Source organism: Bos indicus, chromosome 13, assembly GCF_029378745.1.
Source record: "Bos indicus isolate NIAB-ARS_2022 breed Sahiwal x Tharparkar chromosome 13, NIAB-ARS_B.indTharparkar_mat_pri_1.0, whole genome shotgun sequence".
In the NCBI taxonomy this organism is placed as follows: domain Eukaryota; kingdom Metazoa; phylum Chordata; class Mammalia; order Artiodactyla; family Bovidae; genus Bos; species Bos indicus.
This window is the reverse complement of record NC_091772.1, coordinates 50,678,941-50,700,730: the sequence shown is the minus strand read 5'-3', so window position 1 is coordinate 50,700,730 and position 21,790 is coordinate 50,678,941. Positions and strand designations below refer to the sequence as shown.

At 39.1% G+C, this 21,790-nt stretch overlaps 1 protein-coding gene across 1 annotated transcript in view; it reads left to right on the top strand.

Moving 5' to 3' along the window:
- HAO1 (hydroxyacid oxidase 1) overlaps positions 1 to 21,403 on the top strand; it is a 64,280-nt gene extending 42,877 nt beyond the window's left edge. The window contains exons 5-8 of the mRNA XM_019971899.2: positions 8,927 to 9,018; positions 17,085 to 17,243; positions 17,356 to 17,425; positions 19,365 to 21,403. Coding sequence (XP_019827458.1) covers positions 8,927 to 9,018; positions 17,085 to 17,243; positions 17,356 to 17,425; positions 19,365 to 19,435 — 392 coding nt within the window. The 3' untranslated portion in view covers positions 19,436 to 21,403. The remainder of the gene's footprint in view (positions 1 to 8,926; positions 9,019 to 17,084; positions 17,244 to 17,355; positions 17,426 to 19,364) is intronic.
- Positions 21,404 to 21,790: the final 387 nt, after the last annotated feature.

The following is a 21,790-nucleotide window of genomic DNA, read 5'->3' as shown; positions in this document are numbered from 1 at the left end:
TATTTCAAATGGAAATGTTTAAGTAAGTGGCTCTGTGATGAGAGACTCCATTAATTTATCTCAGGGTTAACTATGACTTAGAATCAAAACTTTTTCATTGGTTTTACTTGAATATGTATGAGTACCATGGCCCTTATTTATAAAGCTCTGGGAATGCCCCTGACTTTATTTAATAGTATGGACACAAAAATAAGCTAATGTGAGTAAAAGAATGGGCCTAATGAAGCTTGGCTACCCACTCCAGTATTCTTGGGCTTTCCTGGTAGTTCACATGGTGAAAATCCACCTGCAATGTGGGAGTCCTAGGTTTGATTCCTGGGTGGAGAAGATCCTCTGCAGAAGGGAATGGCTACCCACTCCAGTATTCTGTCCTGGAGAATTCCGTGGACTGTATTGTCCATGGGGTTGCAAAGAATCGGATATGACTGGGCAACTTTCACTTTTCATAATGGAGCTTTTAAGTAGTGGAGATATGTTTAAATCCTGATCTGTATTAATCTGTGCTTTTAAAAGACATTGTTATATTCTTTTCTATAGACTATTGTCAGTTCAAAATTTCTGTGGATTATACTTTTTTGAGTATATACTGATATTACAGACACCTTTAAACAGTTTTGCTGACCTTACTTGCATTCATACTGTAGTCCATGATTATTAGTGCTACTTCCTGTAGCTATATTCCACTGTAGGTACTGAAATATTAACCCGAAGGATCTGTCCCATTTATTTGCTCATTCATTCACTTATTCACTCACTCATTTCATAAACATTTATTATACTTACTGTGTGCTAAAATAAAAGACAATAATTTGAGATCCTTGGCCAAAGGACATCTCATTCTTGGAGGGGACAGACATAAAAACAAGAATTTGGGTGAGATAAGATGTTGTACATACTGAGATTGAAATCTATGCACTATAAGGGTATGGCTTAAATAGTGTTTGGACAGTTATAAAAGTGATTTAGGGAAGGTTTCATTCCAGGATGAAAGATGATCATGACATGTCATGACATCAGGTCAAAAGACTCTTTTTCAGACTTCGGTCATGTTGAAATACAGCAGTCACAAGTAACAATGTTAAACCATATAAGCCGTATGTAGACTTTAAGATGATTGAGAACTACTAAGAACCTTGATGAGGGAAGCAACCTCATCAGATCAGCAGTGTAGAAAAAGCAAGCTTTGTATAATGGTCCGACTCAATGGAGGTGGCCTAGCTGTGGTCAGGGAAGCAATTTAGGAAACTGCTGTAATCTGGACAAGAATTGTAGCTAATCCCTGGTAGCTCAGCTGGTAAAGAATCTACCGGCAATGCAGGAGACCCCAGTTTGATTCCTGGGTTGGGAAGATCCACTGGAAAAGGGATAGGCTACCCACTTCAAAGTCTTCTGGGACTTCCCTTGTGGCTTAGCTGGTAAAGAATCAACCTACAATGTGGGAGACCTCTGTTTGATCCCTGGGTTGGAAAGATCCCCTGGAGAAGGGAACAGCTCCCCACTCCAGTGTTCTGGCCTGGGGAATTCCACGGGCTGTGTGGTCCATGGGCTGTGTGGTCCATGGGCTGTATTGTCCATGGGCTGTATTGTCCATGGGCTGTATTGTTGCAAAGAGTCGGACATGACTGAGCTACTTTCACTTTCACTTCACAGTGGTGTCACTGAGGAAACTGAAAGGGTGTAATCCATTTAGAAAATTATTTAAAAATTATTTAAAATATTTAAAATTAATTAAAAATTATTTTAAAAATGCTGTTTCAAGTATTTAATTACTCTCATCACAGAAGGCTCACAGCAGTTGGGGTAAAATCACCAATTTAATTTCTAACCAATGTTTCAATTTTGGATTCCCAATATACCTAATTTTCTACCACTTTGTCCTCTAGGATATGATGTGAATCTACTGAATGATTTACTATCACATGTTAAGTTGAAAAATGTTTTGACTTCAAGAACATCATTCTGTGGCCGTTACACCAAGGACCACTACCAACACTTTTACTTCTCTCTTTTCTTTCTTATCCATGTTATGTGTTTTTCACTCAGTAGACAGCCTGAATGTTTATTGAGTAAAATACTTAGGGAAAACTGCATGAATATCTATAACTAGAGAGAGCTCAAAAGCAAGAGAAGGAAAGACTGGGCATTTGGCATTTGAAAGGAAATAACTTATTTGTACACGTGCAGTTTACATTGTCTAACTTCTCTGTAACTATTTACTTCATTTATTTAACAAACAAGAATCATCACTATGACAACAATGACATTAAGTGGTGCATAGGTTCAGTCTGGGTGGAGGGGAGGCGGGAGTGCTAAGGCCAATTCTGGGAAATCCAGGTCTCATTATTTCACAGATCTTCATCCAGAAGTTACATGGATTGACTAAGAGTCATCTATCTTTTTTCATTTTCCTTTTACCAGAAAGGTACAGATTATATTTGTAGGAATATGAAATCACAGGCAACTGAGAAGATCTCAATGAAACATCCCCCCTTACCACCGTTTTAAGGATTGCATTCTAATGAATGCAACTAAAACAGCAAGATGCAATCTCTTGCTGTGGTTAAACTCTGTCTTTGGAAATCTCAACACAAACTCCAAATATGTACTTGAGACAGGGTTAGGTTTTCCTCAGAACTCACGCTAACAAATGGCATTATAAACAAAGGCATGTGCTTTTTAGAATTTTTTTCTAATTAAAAAATTTAAAACTAGACGATCTCACTTCTCTAGTGATTTTTGGCTTCTCAGAAACTTCTTTAACTCATTATTACCCTATCTATAGTTTTTAAAGACATTCTCAAAGAATATTCACTCAGTGTTCCTGAATTGTGTTCAAAACTGCTGCCATGAAGCTAGGATTTAGTTACTAAGCTCCTGTTGAAATAGCATAGAGTCCTGCTATATGTCTATTGTTCAAGGCCTTGACAATAGATAGAAGATAATACTACTCTAAATCTTGAGTACTTACTTTGGTATTTAAGATTAAATATGGAAATAATGTATTAATAAGATAGCAAACAGTGCTATTCACTATTGACTGTTGTGTTTGTGAATCAGTTAGTGTATTAACTGGCAAATAACAAATTTGGAATGTCATACTAGTAAACTCTAAAGGTTAATGAAAATATCCAAGATTCATGAACATTTGCTATGTCCACTTTGACTCTCTTGTTAAGAAAACATTGTTTTTCTCTCTGAGTTAAAATAAAATGTGAACAAGATTACATAAACAGCTAAGGAAAGGGATACATAAATGGTCATAAATGATTACTTTCATTTTTCTCTACATGCTCATGATCCTGTCTTCTTAGAAAACCATTCAGTGATTTCTCCCTACATTCCCAGCACTGCCTGGTAGAACACAGAAAACCATTTGAGATGATAGAAGACAACAAACTAAGACTTAAATAGCACTTCCTTCAAAATGAAAAGCTCATAATAATCATAACCCTCACTATGATTAAAATTTGTTGTTATAAACAAAACTTAAATAGATTTGCCAAAAGTATCCAGCAAATAAATCTTCCTCTACCTACTCATATTCTTAGTTAGTATTTCCTGTACCATCAGCTGAAAATAATAATAATCATATTTATCTGAGTGCTCAACATGTCAGGTACTTTCTAAGAGCTCATTCAACTCATTTAATCCACAAACCAATCATATTTGAATCTTTATCCCCATTTTGTGGTTTAGTACACTGATGTACCAAACAAGTTAAGTAATTTGCCGCTTACATGGCAAGCATGAAGCAGATATGGGATTCAAATCTAGGTGGCCTTACTACCAAGCCTAAGGGGTTAATCTCTTTTTCATACTGTATAGGGTCAGTTTATTGACAGTATTCAATATCTTAAAACACAGGTTATAGCTACCTGGTGGCAAGTATTTGCATTATAAATCAGAAGATTACATATATCTTCAATCATGAGATTCATAAAATATATTTCAAATATTTTAATTTTTTAACTTTTGATTTTTATGTTGATATCACACATGCAATTAGATAACCAGAGCAATTCTAGTTACATTTTACATTGTTTGTTAAGGTTACTTATAGATATAGATACATCTAGACATAAAAAAATACCGTGGTACATCTCTTTATTAGAGTGGGTAAACCCATGCAAACATTAAAACTCAGCCAATATGTCAGTCCGTAGCCAAGTGTGGCTATTCAAGTAAATTAAAATTAAACAAAAGTAAAATTCAGTTTCTCACCTACATTGCCACACTTCTATTACTCTATGGCTATTTATGTTACTATATGGAACCACACAGATGTAGAACATTTCCATCATCATAGAAAGTTCTCCTGGATAGCATACAAGTCTGTATCTTTAGAGAACCATTTCCTAAACATGTTTTAAATGATAGTGTGATAACATATTGGATTTCTAGTTCAAAATGATAGATTGAGCACATATGTACCCTTTTATCAAATTTAAGACCTTACTGAAATTAAAGTACAGAAATCCAAGAATGCATAACACTTATGACAGCAAAGGAAAGGAAGGCACAAGCAGCAGAGAAACTTCAAGACATTTATGAAAGAAACAAAAGGTAAAGGGAGTATATTGACACCAGGAAAATGAAAAGAAAACTGCTCCTGTAGAGAGTCTTTGTGAGAACCCTGAAGGCAGGAGCAAGTCGTATCATAGGGTGCCTGAGGGTTCCTAGGGTCTAGAGTGCAAGTGTGACAGAGATGAGGGATGAAAAGTGGGAGCTGAAAGCCAGAGGAATCACTGGAGTTCTGTTTGTGACACTCCCCCACTAGCCCAGGGGAGACTCTGCTGAAGATGGGTAAGGTTTGCTGGGGTTCCGGGGTATCCAGGGGACTGGTCTCTGCCTCCTGCTGCTGCCTTGGAGGGGTGCAGGGTGGTGAGGAGCTGGGAGCCACGGGGTCTCTCAAGGGTCTGTGCTCCAGCCCAGGGGAGACTCCACCTTTAGCATCACAAGGCATTTCAGAAATTCCAAAACATAAAAGACCATGGTACATCTGCAGAAAAGCTGATGGCAGAGGAAAGAGATAAAGTAAAAAAAGAACTTTAAAGACTCCAAAGGATAGGTTCAGAGGGATTGAAAATATGTTTAAATAAGAAGAATCTGCCATGAAAAGAAAATTGGAACATTAAAAACAGTTTGCAAATATTAAAAAAAATGATTTTTGGAATTAAAAATAAAATTACTGGTTTACTGAAGAAGAGGGTCAAGGATATTTCCCAAAATGTAAAACAAAGTGACAAATAGAAATGATTAAATGATTTTAATCATTAAATATGATTAAATGGAGAGGCTTGAAGACTGTTTAAAATGTCCAATATCCAAATGATAAGGGCTTCAGGAAAATTAGAGATACCAAGGGAACATTTCATGTGAAGATGGGGGCAATAAAGGACAGAAATGGTATGGACCTAAGAGAAGCAGAAGATATTAAGAAGAGGTGGCAAGAATACACAGAATTGTACAAAAAAAGATCTCCATGACCCAGATAACCATGATGGTGTGATCACTTACCTAGAGCCAGACATCCTGGAGTCTGAAGTCAAGTGGGCCTTAGGAAGAATCACTACAAAGAAAGTTAGTGGAGGTGATGAAATTCCAGTTGAGTTATTTCAAATCCTAGAAGATGATGCTGTGAAAGTGCTGTACTCAACCTGCCAGCAAATTTGGAAAACTCAGGAGTGGCCACAGGACTAGAAAAGTCAGTTTTCATTCCAATCCCAAAGAAAGGCAATGCCAAAGAATGCTCAAACTACCACACAATTGCACTCATCTCACACGCTAACAAAGTGATGCTCAAAATTCTCCAAGCCAGTCTTCAACAGTATTTGAACTGAGAACTTTCAGATGTTCAAGCTGGATTTAGAAAAGACAGAGGGATCAGAGATCAAATTGCCAACATCCATTGGATCATCAAAAAAGCAAGAGCATTCCAGAAAAACATCTGTTTCTGCTTTATTGACTATGTCAAAGCCTTTGACTGTGTAGATCACAACAAACTGGAAAATTCTTCAAGAGATGGGAATACCAGACCACCTTACCTGCCTCCTGAAAAATCTGTATGCAGATCAAGAAGCAACAGTTAGGATCAGACTTGGAAAAATGGACTGGTTCCAAATTGGGAAAAGAGTACATCAAGGTTGTATATTGTCACTCTGCTTATTTAACTTCTATGCACAGCACATCATGCAAAATGCCAGGATGGATGAAGCACAAGCTGGGAAAAATATCAATAACCTCAGATATGCAGATGACACCACCATTATTGCAGAAACTGAAGAGGAACTGAAGAGCCTCTTGATGAAATGAAAGAGGAAAGTGAAAAAGCTGGCTTAAAACTCAACATTCAAAAACTAAGACCATGGCTTCTGGTCCCATCACTTCATGACAAATAGATGGGGAAACATTGAAACAGTGAGAGACTTTATTTTCTTGGACTCCAAAATCACTGCAAATGGTGACTGTGGCTGTGAATTTAAGGCACTTGCTCCTTGGAAGAAAAGCTATGACCAACCTAGACAGTGTATTAAAAATCAGAGACATTACTTAATACACAGAGACATTACTTTGCTGACAAAGTCCATCTAGTCAGAGCTATGGTTTTTCCGGTAGTCACGTATGGAGGTGAGAGTTGAACCATAAAGAAAGCTGAGCACCGAAGAACTGATGCTTTAGAGCTGTGGCGTTCGAGAAGACTCTTGAGAGACCTTTGGACAGCAAGGAGATCAAACCAGTCAATCCCAAAGGAAATCAATCCTGAATATTCATTAGAGGAACTGATGCTGAAACTGAAGCTCTAATACTTTGGCCACCTGATGCGAGGAACTGACTCATTGGAAAAGACCCTGATACTGGAAAAGATAAAGGAAGGAAGAAAAGGGGATAACAGTGGATAAGATGGCTGGATGGCATCACCGACTTGATGGACATGAGTTTGAGCAAGTTCTGGGAGTTGGTGATGGACAGGGAGGCCTGACATGCTGCAGTCCATGGGGTCACAAAGAATTGGACATGACTGAGCAACTCAATGGAACTGAACTGAAGGGCATCACACACACACACTATATATTTCTTATATAGCACCCGCGTCTCTTTACGTCTCCAGCATTGGCAGGAGGGTTCTTTATCACTATCATCATCTGTGAAGCCTAACATATATATAGTTTAGTATATATAGTATATGGACTTCTCATGTGGTGCTAGTGGTAAATAACCAGCCTGCCAATGCATGTTAGATGAAATAGATGCGGGTTCGCTCCCTGGGTCGGAACCATCCCCTGGAGAAGGGCGTGGCAACCCACTCCAGTATCTTGCCTGGAGAATCCAATGGACAGAGGAACCTGACAGGCCACAGTTCATAAGGTCACAGAGTCAGACACAACTGAAGCAACTTAGCATGCACACTATATAGTATATATTCCTTATATATACTATTCTCTGCTAGTAATAATAATATCATGATGACACAATGTCTTAGTCGGCTCAAGTTGCCATAACAAAATGTAATAGCCTGAGAAAGGGAGTGTTTTAAAGCAGAAATTTATTTTCTCATTCTTCTGGAGGCTGGAAGTCTGAGATAAAGTAGCCAGCCTGGTTGGTTTTTGTGAAGGCTTTTCCCTTGAGTTGCAGAGGTCACCTTGACGCTGTGTGCCCACATGACCTCTCCCTTGTGTGCGTGGAGAGGGAGAGGAACAAGCTCTCTGGTGTAATCTTGTAAGGGCACTAATACCATGATGAGGGCCTTACCCTCATGACCTTTATCACTAGCACTACCTGGGACCTCATTTAACCCTTATTACTTCTCAAAGTATTCATTTCCAAATTTGATCACATTGAGGGTTAAAACTTCAACCTATGAATTTTTAAGGATATAAACATTGTCTATGCCACATGGGTTTAACATTTTCATATGCCTATAATTTTAGAAGAAAAATATTTCTAGCTTTATTTTGAAAAGTGGGAATATTTAAAAATTCCATGAAACACAGTTTGGAAAATGGTGGTTTAAAGAATAAAATTTTCAAATAATTCAAATTACAAATTATCCTATGAATCTCTTTTTTATTATTCTTAGTCAGGTATGCCCTTGATCTCCATTGCTGAATTTATAAATATATGCAATGTCCTGTATCTATCTGCTTAAGTTTCCACAATCTGATTTCACTACAACCTTGGGCTACTTTTGAGTGTTAAACTTGGGAAGCAGTGTTATTTTCATGATTCTGTTAGCAAATAGTTTTTATTGGGAGAATGCTGAAAATAATAGTTTAAAGATGTAAAATATTTTTAAAAGATTTGAAATTGATTTTGGAGTATGTTAGTCAAATTTAAAACAGCATTTTCAAAAATCAATATATTTTTAAGACTGGTTTAAGATGTAGCATATCATTTGAATGTTATATTTTTATATGCTTCAATGGACAAAATACATTTAATTATAGAACACTATTACTTAAAATAATTACTGAAGTTAAAGCTTTGTATTAAAGAATATTTTTGAAATAGACTTGTTTATCACCTGTTACACTAAACTGCTTGCTACTGATATGTTCGTTTATGTTATCCAAATTTTGGGGGAGTAATTATGTTGAATGATAAATAATTTAATCTTGTTAATAATAAAAATAAACTGAGCACGGGTATTTCCTTATGAGGATAAATACATTTTAACTGCATGTCAGTTTACCATCTATTGATAGTTTTATTTCATCATTAAGCTGTTTCAAATGTTAACCTTTTTTGGCCAAAGAAATCATCAATATAATTCTAGATTTAACCCTTGGGTGTATGTCTGTGCTAAAGTTTCTGAGCAAGATACATATGTATCAGGCTAGCCCCTCTTTGATGGGGATGCTTTGGCCTCAAAATTCAAGCCTTTTATTAAGTTGCCTTTTCCACACCGTGGTTGTATTACTCTTTCTAGGTGATGATGCCAAGGCAGCAGTTAAACATGGTTTGGACGGGATCTTGGTGTCAAATCATGGGGCTCGACAGCTTGACGGGGTGCCAGCCACTGTGAGTTTTGGCAAATGCCTCCATTGGAATTCCCATTTGTATTTCAGTTTTGACCATCTCTGTGACTACCCCTCTTTGTATATATATTTTTGTATGAATACTCAAGATAGAATATGTAGGAATATATGTAAGATCTCAGATTTTAAGTTTAGTGGTTCAATCCCCGAGTCTGGAAGATCCCCTGAACTAGGAAATGGCAACCCACTCCAGTATTCTTCCTTGGAAAATCCCATGGACAGAGGAGGCTGGTGGGCTTCAGTCCAAGGGGTCGCAAAGAGTTGAACACGACTTAGCGACTCAGCATGTGCACGAGCACATGGGCATCTACCTAAATTAGATTATTATTCTATTTGTTTGTAAACTTATAAAAGTCGTCTGTGTTAAGTAAGTAGCCATTTGTAGGCAGTGATTAGTCCTATATTTATAGATATACTGAGAGGAATATTGTAAATTTGAGTAGGAAAGAAGATTATGCCATGAGTGTCTTGGAGGTGGAGGTTGAAAAGCTGCAGAGTGAGGGCAGGTGGGGAAAGGAGGCAGAAATCCTGTGGCCTGGGAGAGGTTTCCTGCAAACAAACCTCTCTGTTGGAGCTTGAACTACCTTGGCTGCACATTGGAATCTCTTGGGAGCTTTAAAGAATCCTAATTCCCAGTCTGCACCCTGAATCCATCCATCAGAATCTTGTGGGACCAGGAAAACTGAAGCACTAGTATTTTTACAGCTACTGAGTAGATCCAATGTGAATTTATATGTACTATATACCCTGTGCCAGACAAATCAGAGTCAGAATCCAGATATAAAAGTAAACTAACTGGCTGCAATGGTGTGGGATAGAGTTAAAACGGTTAAAGGGAGCAATCGGCTCCCAAGGCCAGGAGCGAAGGGCCCAGCCATGGATTGACTTTAAGATAAAGGATTGGGGAGCCCAGAAATGGATCAAAAGTCATGGAGATAGACGTATATCCAGGGGTGTACTTCATGGATCCCTGATCTAGAGTGAAGGCCAGAAGCTGTAGGTGGGGTGGCATGGGGATCCCTTATATGCTGTCTGCTGTGAGAATGTGTCCGGGATTTCTTCAGATGAGGCAGTGGGATTGCAGCTGTCTTTCACCTCTGCTTTGTTCCCGTATGGACCCCTGCTTTCACTAGTGTGAGTGTAAAAGTGGAATGGGAAAGACTGAGATATTCTTGGGGAATACCAAGGAATCTCTTTTGTTTGCAGTATCTGGTGGGTGTTGGGAGCCTGAGAAATATGCCTGCTTGGACAGGTCAGGGAGGGGATCTTTGAATATTAAATATTATGAGTCATTAGATATGCAATAGAAAAGCCTTGATTTAGCAGCAACAAATACCACAAATTGGACTGTGGCATGACAGGGAGCAGGAAGACCAATGAGGTGGCCTGGATAATTATGAGAGCCAAGGAAAGAGAGAAGGGTCTGACCTGCTATGGGGCTGAGGGATAACCCCTCCAAATCTCAGCTTTTTCATCTTTTAAAGTTAAAAAAATTAATTAGATTGTTTCTTTGGTGCCTTTAAACTTTAGTATTCCATAATTTCACTTATCATAGGCAAAGTAAGCTAACATCATGTAACAAAACTTAAATAAATATGTATCTATGAAATAATGTGGATAGACTCTTTAGTTCATCATTTCCGAGCTGGATCATCATATCCATTACCCCTTTTGTCAGAACCATTTAGTCATAGTTATTAGTTGGGGCAAACATTTGAATTCATTCAAATAATTTAGTCAAGTAGTGGATTACTGTTTCATTAAGATAGCATGTTGATTTAGCTAAATCCATGGATGTTGTGCAGGTCTTAGGGCAGATTGAATGAGGCCAGGGGTTCATGCATTTGCACTCAAGAGTTTTTCTTGAAGCACTAATGGGCTAATGGTAGGAAGAAATCAAGTCTTTGCACAGAATCAGTAATTAAAATCATAAAACTGGAAGTTGTCAGCTCTTTCCAATTCAGCATTACTTATAAAGACCCATCTTTTTAGGTGATATTAAACATTGCCTGTAGTGGAGAGTGAAGAGCTCCTCTGGGCGGGCAGGAGAAGTTGGTCTCAGCTCAAGGCTTTTCCGCTGATTTATGCCTCTCTTGTGTATGAAGACGTGGACTTAGTGGGCAGGCCAAATTAAGTTTGTTTTCTAAAAATAAAATCTAAATCTACTGAAATCAAATCTAACTAGATTTTAAGGGAAACATATCTGAATGGTGTGGTTTATTTCCTTCTGGCTGAGGGGATATGGAAACTTATCTAAAAGGGCTTTTTGAGTTGTGGTCTCAGAAACTGTTTTAAGATAAACAATGACCCTCCCCTTTGCATGATGTGTGCCTGAGAGGAGATACTTGCTTGAGTTTGCCTCCTACTCTAGAGAAAATTTAAGGTGCATGATGATGAGAGAAATGTGAAGCAGGATTAAGTTTATAGTGAAGGTGTTTTTCTCTCAATGTGTTGGTTTTCAGGCATTTGGCAAAAGACTTGGAGGAGGCTGTGATATAGAACTTCTCAGTAGGTACACAGAAGGACTTACTCTCTTGCACATTCTGTGACATCATAACTCAGAGCCAAAGAGGCAGTGTGATTTTACTGCAAGAGCATTGAAATGAACCCAGAGTCTTGGGTTCAAGCCTTTTCTTGCCTCTAGAAGGGTGAGAGCTGGGTGACCAAGTTGCTCAGACTTTTCAGCCTGAGTCTCTACATAATGTTGTGTTGGTTGCAAAAATTAAATGTCTGGACTGTATGATTTCTGCATTTCTATAAATCACAGAGCTTTCTTGTATGGAGAAATACTTATCATTAAGAGTCCCAGATCAGGAGTTTGACTGCAGTCCATAGTAATACAGTGCTATTGAGAACCATGGCCTGTTCCAGCAGAGTTTAAAAATAAGTTAACATTATTTGCAAAGCAGAAGTAGAGACAGAGACATAGAGAACAAACATATTGATACCAAGGTGGGAGGGAGGGTGGGATATACTGGGTGTTTGGGATTGACATATATACCCTGCTGCTGCTGCTGCTAAGTCACTTCAGTCGTGTCCGACTCTGTGCGACTCCATAGACGGCAGCCCACCAGGCTCCCCTGTCCCTGGGATTCTCCAGGCAAGAACACTGGAGTGGGTTGCCATTTCCTTTTCCAATGCATGAAAGTGAAAAGTGAAAGTGAAGTTGCTCAGTTGTGTCTGACTCTTTGCGACTCCATGGACCGCAGCCTACCAGGCTCCTCCATCCATGGGATTTTCCAGGCAAGAGTACTGGAATGGGGTGCCATTGCCTCCTCCACATATATACACAACTATATATAAAACAGATAACTAATTAGAACTGACTGTATAGCACAGGGAACTCTACTCAATGCTCTGTGGTCACCTAAATGGGAAGGAAATCCAAAAAAGAGGGGGTTTATGTAAACACATAGCTGATTCACTTTGCTGTATAGCAGGAGCTAACACAACATTGTAAAACAACTATACTCCAATAAAAGAAAAGAATAACATATTTCTTTCTAAGAATTTTGATAATTCAGTAGTGCATGCTTTTATAAGTAATTTAACATCTGCCTTAAAAAAAATGAGTTCACATTAAGATCCTTACTCTGAAGGTAATAATGTGGCAAAGACTAGTCCTGAGGTAATTAGGGAATGATATGGCAGAATTAGTATATTTCCAAAATCCACAATACTAGATCATCTCAAACTGGGGTCTAAAGACAGATTATATGGAGTCTTTGAACCCTAGGAGCTTTTTTTTTTTGACTTTTTTATGGAAAAAAAATTTTTTTTATGCTAACTGGATCCAAAGTAGTGTTTGGTCACTCAGTCATGTCTGACTCTTTGTGACCCCATGGACTGTAGCCCACAAAGGCTCCTCTGTCCATGGGGATTCTCCAGGCAAGAATACTGGAGTGGGTTGCCATGCCATCCTCCAGGGAATCTTCCTAACCCAGGGATCGAACCCAGGTCTCCCACATGCAGGTGGATTCTTTACCAACTGAGCAACCAGGGAAGAATGTAAACTTAAAAATATGATATTCTTTTCATATTTTCAAGTGAAAAATTTCAATTGTAAAACATTTTCATAAAATAAACTTTGGGTTATTAAATCAGTGTTTCTAAAATTGAGTCCTTGGGTATATTCTATGACATCAGAAATTTCATTTTTCCTTCTGAAAAAGATTCATTATATTCTTCCTTTGAGGACCATTTGATTTATCAGTTAGCTTTTGCTGTATAGCAAACCATTCTGAAATCTACTGGCTAAAATTCAATAGCCATTGATTCATGTCATAACTTTGTGAATTGTCCATTTGACCTGAGATCCACAGAGAGGTTTTGTGTTCCTGGCTGGGCTCACTCATACATGTCTGTGGTCAGCTGCTGGGTCTACTAGGGCAGGCTGGTGTAGGATGACCTCAGCAGGGATGGCTCTGCATTGTCTCTCATGTCTAGAACGTTAGGTGGGCTGGGTCTCACAAGGCACTGGGTTTCCCAGGGAGCAAGTGGAAATATCTAAGCCTCTTGAGCTTTATGCTTAGAACAGGCATATTGTCACTTATTTCTTTTTCTGTTGGTGGAAGCTAGTCACACGGCCACTTCAGATTCAAGGTGTGAGGAAATAGACTTTTTTGACTTCATTTCTTCCTCATGATGGGAGGAGTAGAAATGTTGCACTGCAAGGAAATGAAGATAAGGTGGCAGATGGCTGCAGCCATTTCTGCAATCGCAAACTGTCAGCCAGACCTATATGGAGCAGGGGTTTTCTAAACGTACTTAGTAGAACTCACACTATTTATTAGAACTCACACCACCACCTCCAGCCAGGGCTGCCTGAAGCATGGTGGGTAGACAGAGGAGGACTTGTGGGCAGTGGCTTGGAATCTGTCTTCTGCATTGTTAACTAAAGCATCTCTGGCTTTATCTGTTTGTTTGTGCTCAACTGCTCTGGTTTGGAACCTTTAAAGTGTTTTATGCCTAAAATGTCAGAAATCATGAGTGTAGGACTGGATGCTTTAAGAAGGTAGAAAGATGGAAGCACCTTGTGAGTGGAAGTTTTGTGGACAGGGAGGACCTTGAGCAGGAACAGGAACTGCTGCTGCTGCTAAGTCACTACAGTTGTGTCCGACTCTCTGCGACCCCATAGATGGCAGCCCACCAAGCTCTCCTGTCTCTGGGATTCTCCAGGCAAGAACACTGGAGTGGGTTGCCATTTCCTTCTCCAATGCATGAAAGGGAAAAGTGAAAGTGAAGTCGCTCAGTCGTGTCCGACTCTGAGCGACCCTATGGACTGCGGCCTACCAGGCTCCTCCGTTCATGGGATTTTCCAGGCAAGAATACTGGAGTGGGGTGCCATTAGGGGGGCTTTTCCAGAATCAGGTCCCTGTGGGATTCTTTTTGGATTCTGTAAACTGCCTGGCATGATGCCTGGAATCTGCCAAGTCATCAATAAAATATTTGATAAATCAGTGAATGGAGGGATGAGTGAACAGTAGTACATTGGAATCTTAGCATATTTTCCTGTAGATTAACTCTGCTGGAGCTAAGCCTGCAATTAATTGTCTAAGGAACCACTAAGAAAAGAAAAGCTGAAATGAATGGTCTTTTAGATGTGTAGCAAGCTGAAAAGAAACAGAAAAGTCGTAAAATAGTGGACTTGTTCACTATATTTACTTATTTTATCTGCTCTGGTCAGAATTATTCTGCATAATATATACCCAGTAAAACTGCAGCTCCAGGAAGAAGAAAGGGGGGATAGGAATGCTCTGTGATGGATAGAACTTCCTTGTCCATGGACAGGAAAACACGAATCTAGGCTTCATTTTATAATCCAGGATTCACACTTTAAGTATCTTTATTAGTTTATTTTTTAGGCCAGATTGGGCATTGGAAATATCCTAAAAGACTTGATTTGCGTGACTTTGAAAACGTGTATTGAACTGAAACTAGCTAATATTTTTCTTTGGTTTTGGTTTCAAATGGGGAAATATACTTAATTATAGCTTGCATCATCACTTGGAAATTGTAGCATTTATATGTTGATGTAACTTGCCTGAGTCTAAAAGGAGGACTATGTATAGTTAAAGGGACATATGTAAATGGATCCAAAGCATGTTTGGCCAGGCAGAAAAGCCGAAAGGAAAAGAGGAAAATCACATTACTTGCCAAACATTTAGGGGGCTGTGCTCCAACTGTTGCCTTCACTTCCTCCAAATCTGTAGTTGGGTTTGGTCTTCAGTCTTTTACATAAAACTCTTTTTACATTGAGCCTCTCAAATTTGGGGGGAGAAGCAGGAAAGTTTTTGAGTGATTTCAGCACAATTACTTCTAGAAAAACTGCACTTGAATGTATGGATTTAATTTTATATTTAAGTACTTGGGGATAAGTGTGGATAATTTCTGCGGATTTTTACCTACTATGGTCACTATAGTAAGTCACTATGAGAATTGTTTCCACCCTCAGATGCAAAGATTTACACCCAAGTAGCCAATTGTGTCAGTTACGATCTATAACTAACTATATTGGCTATTAACCAACTTTAAGAGCTATTACCACATGATGCTAAAAAACAAAAGATTCCAAACTCAAATTTAAATCATTATTCCCATGAAACTTTTTGTCAACTAGGGGTCTGCTGACCTAGATTTGGTACTGGCTGGGTGGCTGTTCTCCAAGTTTCAGGTCCAGCTGGGCTTGGATGGGACAACTCTCCTTCTTCTCCGGGGGTCTCAGCTCTATGGAGGGGAGGGGGAGTTTTCTCACACGGCCAATGGCACAGCTGCAAGAGACAGTTGAAATATATGAGGTCTTTCAAGGTCCATGCCCAGAAATGGCACTCTTCCACCTCTGTTCACATGTCACTGGGCAAAGTAGGTTGCAAGGCCAAGGCCACTGTCAAGGAGTGATAAGTGCACTGTTTTGTTTTTTTTTTTTAACTACGAAACACTGCCAAGTGACCTTGGAAAAAGAGTGGGTTCAGAGTGGTGTGAAGAATTACGAACAATAATACAGTCTAGCAGATGGACCTCAATGAAGCTTTTATATTCTCTAGAGCTGATATAATAAGCCCATTATCAACTGCTAATCAAGATGAGGATCTTCAAAGTGCATGTGGTCATTTTCCTTAAAAGCAAGGAAAAATATTTTCAGGGAGAATTCTCTAATGTATAACTGGATGTTTGCTATATTGTTATACATAATTGTATATTATATATATTCTCATATTTTGGGTGGGAAAATCAGAGACTAAGTTTTTTTGTGACTGATAGTGTTTGCATTTTTATATACCATTGCTTCTACCACAATCTGAGTATGAATTTTAACAATTGATTTTCAATGAGTAAATTAATGTTCAGAATAATTTATATGAGGAAGATACTTCATTTATATTTATGTATTTAATATAGAGTAGCTCTGTGCCTTTAAAGCTGATTATGTATTTTTAATTGTGTATGTATATATACACACAATTAAAAAACATATATATGTATATACATATATATATATATATATATATTTGGATCATGATATTTGAATCCGAATATGAGGAATAAGGGCTTCCCAGGTGATATTAGTGCCACCTACCTACCACTACGTTTTCTGCCTACCATTGCAGGAGACTTAAGAGACAAGGGGTTGATCCTTGGATTGGGAAGATCCCCTGGAGGAGGGCTCCAGTATTCTTGCCTGGAGAATCCTAGGGACAGAAGAGGCTAGCAGGCTATAGTCCATAGGATTGCAGAGTTGGACAGGACTGAAGCAACTTATCATGCATGCACACACATCAGCATGTACACTGCATGTACATGTATCAGCATGTACACAAAATAATCTTGGACTTTGACAGAAAAATAAGCTACTTGGTTCCAAATTTAGCTGGTCTTTGGTTGCTAGCATTTGCACTTCTTTTATTTTAGGAGAGACTGATTTTACTGTTGATTCTAAGCTTAGCCTTTCCTACTTTCAGTGCTGATTGGATGGTTGGTGGCCTGTGGAAGTTGAGTTGGGGAACAATTCAACATGCATAGTATCACTTTACTGACCTCTTCTCTCCACAGATTGATGTTCTGCCAGAAATAGTGGAGGCTGTGGAAGGAAAGGTGGAGGTCTTCCTGGATGGCGGTGTGCGGAAGGGAACTGATGTTCTGAAAGCTCTGGCCCTGGGAGCCAAGGCTGTGTTTGTGGGGAGACCGATCATTTGGGGCTTGGCTTCCCAGGTAACTGGAGAACAAAGCAATAAATATATAAAACAGAGTGACTCAACTGTGAAATAAATTCATGAAACCAGTCATACAGACTTACTCAAAAGATCTGTGTCTTCTTGCTTAGGGAGAGAAAGGTGTTCAGGATGTCCTTGAGATACTGAAGGAGGAATTCTGGTTGGCCATGGCTCTGAGTGGTAAGACTTGGTGTTATCATTTACCACTTCATTTCTTCTGGGTGTCTTTAGGCCAGGCTCCTTGGTGGAACTAAGTGAATTTGAGGGGGAAGAGGATGGAACCATTTGGAGTGTAATGAAATTTAAAGTTGGCTATAGTGTGCAGAGAGCTCTTGAAGGGAGGAACTCCACAGTATGTCTGCCTGTAGCAGTCACTTAGCTTCTGCTTGGACAGTCTTTTCAGGGATGCTTTGACAAGTCTTATTAGTACCTTAAGGGTAATGCTACATCATATTCTTTCTCCTGTCTTAACACATGAACAATAAATCTAATGGGCTAGCCACCAGCTCCACCTAGATGTCTATGTGGCATCTCAAAATCTACCTGTCCAAAACTAAGCTGCTCAATTTCTACATTAACTCTGCTCTACCTACAGATTTTTCAGTCTCAGTTCATGTTAATACCTTTGTCTCACTTGCTCAGATCTTAAGTCTTAAGTCACTCTTGACTCCTTTTCTCTCTCATAGCCTCACATCCAACCACAGAGGTGCTTTCTGTAAAAAAAAGCCTGGTTGGAACCTGCATCGTCTCCCTTCTTCTTGGATATTGTAATGGTTTCCTGGTGTATCCTTCCTGTCGCTGTCTCTTTCCTTGGGTATTTTGAGTCAGCCTGTCTATCCTGTCTTCCTTCTCTGTTCCAGTTTCTTCTGATCATAACATCAGAACTATCCTTTTAGACGTTAACTTAGATCATATCACTCTTCTATCAGCACATTTCAATTGCTCCCAATTTATTCAGAATAAATAGACCAAAGTCCTCATGATTGTCTATGAGGGTCTATGTGGTTTGATCTCTGTCACCTCTCTGACTTCAGCTCCTCCCACTGTTACTCAGGCGGTATTTGAGTGACAAATATGTCCACCCAGGCCTTATTTGCCTTCTTGATGATCCCTGATGACAACAGGCATGTTTCAGCCTAAAGGCTTTGGCCTTGCTCTTCCTGCTGGCTGGATGCTCTTTCCCCAAAAATCTATGTGGCAAACTCCCCTGTGTCCTTCAAGGCACACTTTTCTATCTTACTGTTTCATAGGATCCCATGTTGATCACCATATTTAAAATAGCAATTTGTCTTCCGCTCACCCAACTTCCAATTTTTTCCTCTGTTATTGTTTCATTTTTTTTCATAGCAGCTAACATCTTCTAATTTCATTATTTTCCTTGGCACCTAACACCTTCTGTAGATTATCTATCACATTATTTTTCTTAAATGACACACATTGTGCATTGTCTGTTTCTTCTCTGGAATGTTAAGAACCTCGAGGCAGGGATCTTTGTTGTCTTCACTGCAGTATCTCTAGTGTCTGGATTAGAGCATAGCATGTAAATAATAAATATTTGCTGAATGAATGAACAAATAAATAATCATTATTCCTAGTGACTGTTTTGAATTTGACTCAGAATGGACCTCTAATTGCATTGAATCATCTTGAGTCAATCATCCCCTCCCCTCCTTTTGAAGGTAGCAAGGGCTTCCTTTTCTGTGATCTGTATCACCCAGACCATCCCCACAGATAGAATTCCAGAGCTCAGTGGTCTATGCATTTCTGAGCTGAGGCCGGGTAGACACAGCATCCGTGAGAAGGATGCCATTCTTTGAATCCTCACTCTGCCTTTTAATTTGCTACAGACATATCCTAAAAGAGAACTTTTAGCCACTGACTCTGTATTAAATGTGGCAGAAAAGAATATACTCTTTGTGTTAATAAAAATATGTGCCAGTCATTTTGTGTTAAGGACTGTTTAGGTAATAAAAATGGTCTCATGCCACATAAGATTTGGCAAGCTTACCTTGAATCATAAACCTTACATTTGTCAAGTTTTACATTCCTTGGGAAAACGATTACCTGCCTGATTATTATTGCATTCATTTCATATTAAATGTATGCATTATTTTTTCAGGGTGCCAGAATGTGAAAGTCATCGACAAGACATTGGTGAGGAAAAATCCTTTGGCTGTTTCCAAGATCTGACAGTGCACAATATTTTCCCATCTGTATTTTTTTTTTTTTTGGCATGTGTTACTTGACAAAGAGACACTGTGCAGAGAGTGACCACAGCCTGTAATTCCCCACTTCGATACAAAGGGTGTCATTCTTCTCCAGCAAAATAGCAATCCCTTGCTATTTTAAGTTCATTGCTTTTGACTTTTCAATGAGTGTCCTAGGAACCTTTTAGAAAGAAATGGACTTGCATCCTGGAAATATATTAACTGTTAAAAAGAAAACATTGAAAATGGTTTTAGACAACGTCATCCCCTGGCAGCCTCACGTGCTACAAACAAAAGATATTCCTGGGTAAAATTGGAGGTAGCTAGTGCCGAGGTCAAAAGATAATGATCTCCCTGTTTATAAACCTTCACTATATTTGGATATCCCTAAAACTGTGTTCTTAAAGTCTAAGGGCAACTTTAGAAGGCTGGATGTGCCCGGGGAAACAGGAGATTTGGATTCACAACACTAAGGAGATAGCACTTAACTATCTTAACTGTTTTGTGTTTCCAGTTAGTGAATTGGGATAAAAGTGATTTTCTAGATACTTTTTAACACTCTGGGCTATGTGACTCCTTTCAATGTAGATTTTCATTCACATCTTCAGTATCTGAATATATCTGAGTATTTTATGATATAGACTGCTTCTTAATCAGAGTGAAATAAAGCATTTTCTGAAAAGAAGCTATCTGGCCCATGTGTAACAGTATGGAATTCAACTGTTTTAATCTCACAACCCAAACACCTCTCTGTTCCTCCTGTGCATACTCGTTCACTCTCTTACACCTCATCCTCCTTCATTAGTTTGCTTCTTCCCCACTCACAGTCACATGTAAGGCCAGCTTCATGATTTATGAAGGCCATGCCAAGTGAAGATGTGGGCCCCCTGTTCAGAAAAGCAGGACAAAGGCTTTCTTCCATGATTTTTCTCTGAACTTGTCATGGAATCTTTTCTTTCTATTTAATGTCATGTTTCCTTGGGCAGGGGAATCCTCATGGGTGCCTGAACACTGCCCTGTGATCTATCCTGACTCCTCTGTGCCCAGGGCCGTGAAGGGGGCTGACGGTAATGCTTTCATTGGGGCTGGATGAGCCAGCAGCCAAGGATTCACTCACTCAAGGGACCTGGGGAGGTAGCAGGGGGTGGATGGGTTGGAGGAGGGACAGTGTATCATTCCAGGCTCCCAGGCTGCAGCACATGTTCCATGATCCCCTGATCCTTTACACAAACTCAAAGATAAGATTATTAAGAATTTTAAGTCAGTAAGAACATTAAACTCAAACATGAGGCCCCTTTGGAGCATGGAGTCCTGTGTGACTGCACTGGCTGCCTGTCCATGAAGCTCTGGTCATATGAGCTTCACATTTATTCCCTAGCCAGATTTTTGACAGATTGTAGGTAAAGTTGATAACCAAAGAGAGTTTGAAATTTCTTTTCACCATCTCCCTGGTTATTCATTTACTGTGAAGTATATTTACTGTGAAGAACAACTGAGAGAGAATCACTACCTTAATATATGATGGTGATGCTATATTTTGTTGTTTTATTATAATGTTTTATTATTCTCAGATCTCTTTGTCTCTTTCTTTCTCCCTCTCTCTCTGTCATTCTGTCTTTCTCTCTTCTTCCTTCCTACTCTCTTTCCCTTTAAATGCTAGAGTATTCGTAAATACTCTGAGGGACACAAACATAGGCCTTTCTTTTTGAAATTATATCTGGGTCTGATAAAAAAGAATCATTTAGGGACTTCCTTGGTGGCTCAGTGGTTACGACTCTGTGCTTCCACTGCAGGAGGCCCAGGTTAAACTCCGGTCAGGGAGCTAAGATTCCCCCATGCCACATGATGCAGCCAAATAAATAAATAATACAAGGTAAAAATGAGTCATGTAATGTGATGAAAATTATGCCTTAAATTATTCTCCAGATACCAATAAAAAATTTGACTGTCATATCACGTAACTGTTTTGTGTTTCCAGTTAGTGTTAATAAACTGATAGATCTATAATAAGCACCTCTTTGATCCCACAAACTGATTTGAAAGTGTCTTTGCTGTTGGCAAAGAATGTCCACTTTGGCTTCATCATGGTTTGTTGTTGTTATTTAGTTGCCAAGTCGTGTCTGACTCTTTGCGACCATGCGGACTGTAGCCCACAAAATTCCTCTGTCCATGGGATTTCCATGCAAGAATACCGGAGTGGGTTGCCATCTTCCTGACCCAGGGATTGAACTCACATCTCCTGCATTGCACGTGGACTCTTTGCTACTGACCCACCTGGGAAACCTACATCATAGTAGGCTTGATACAGCAGGTTGCTAAAAACTTGATAACTATCTCA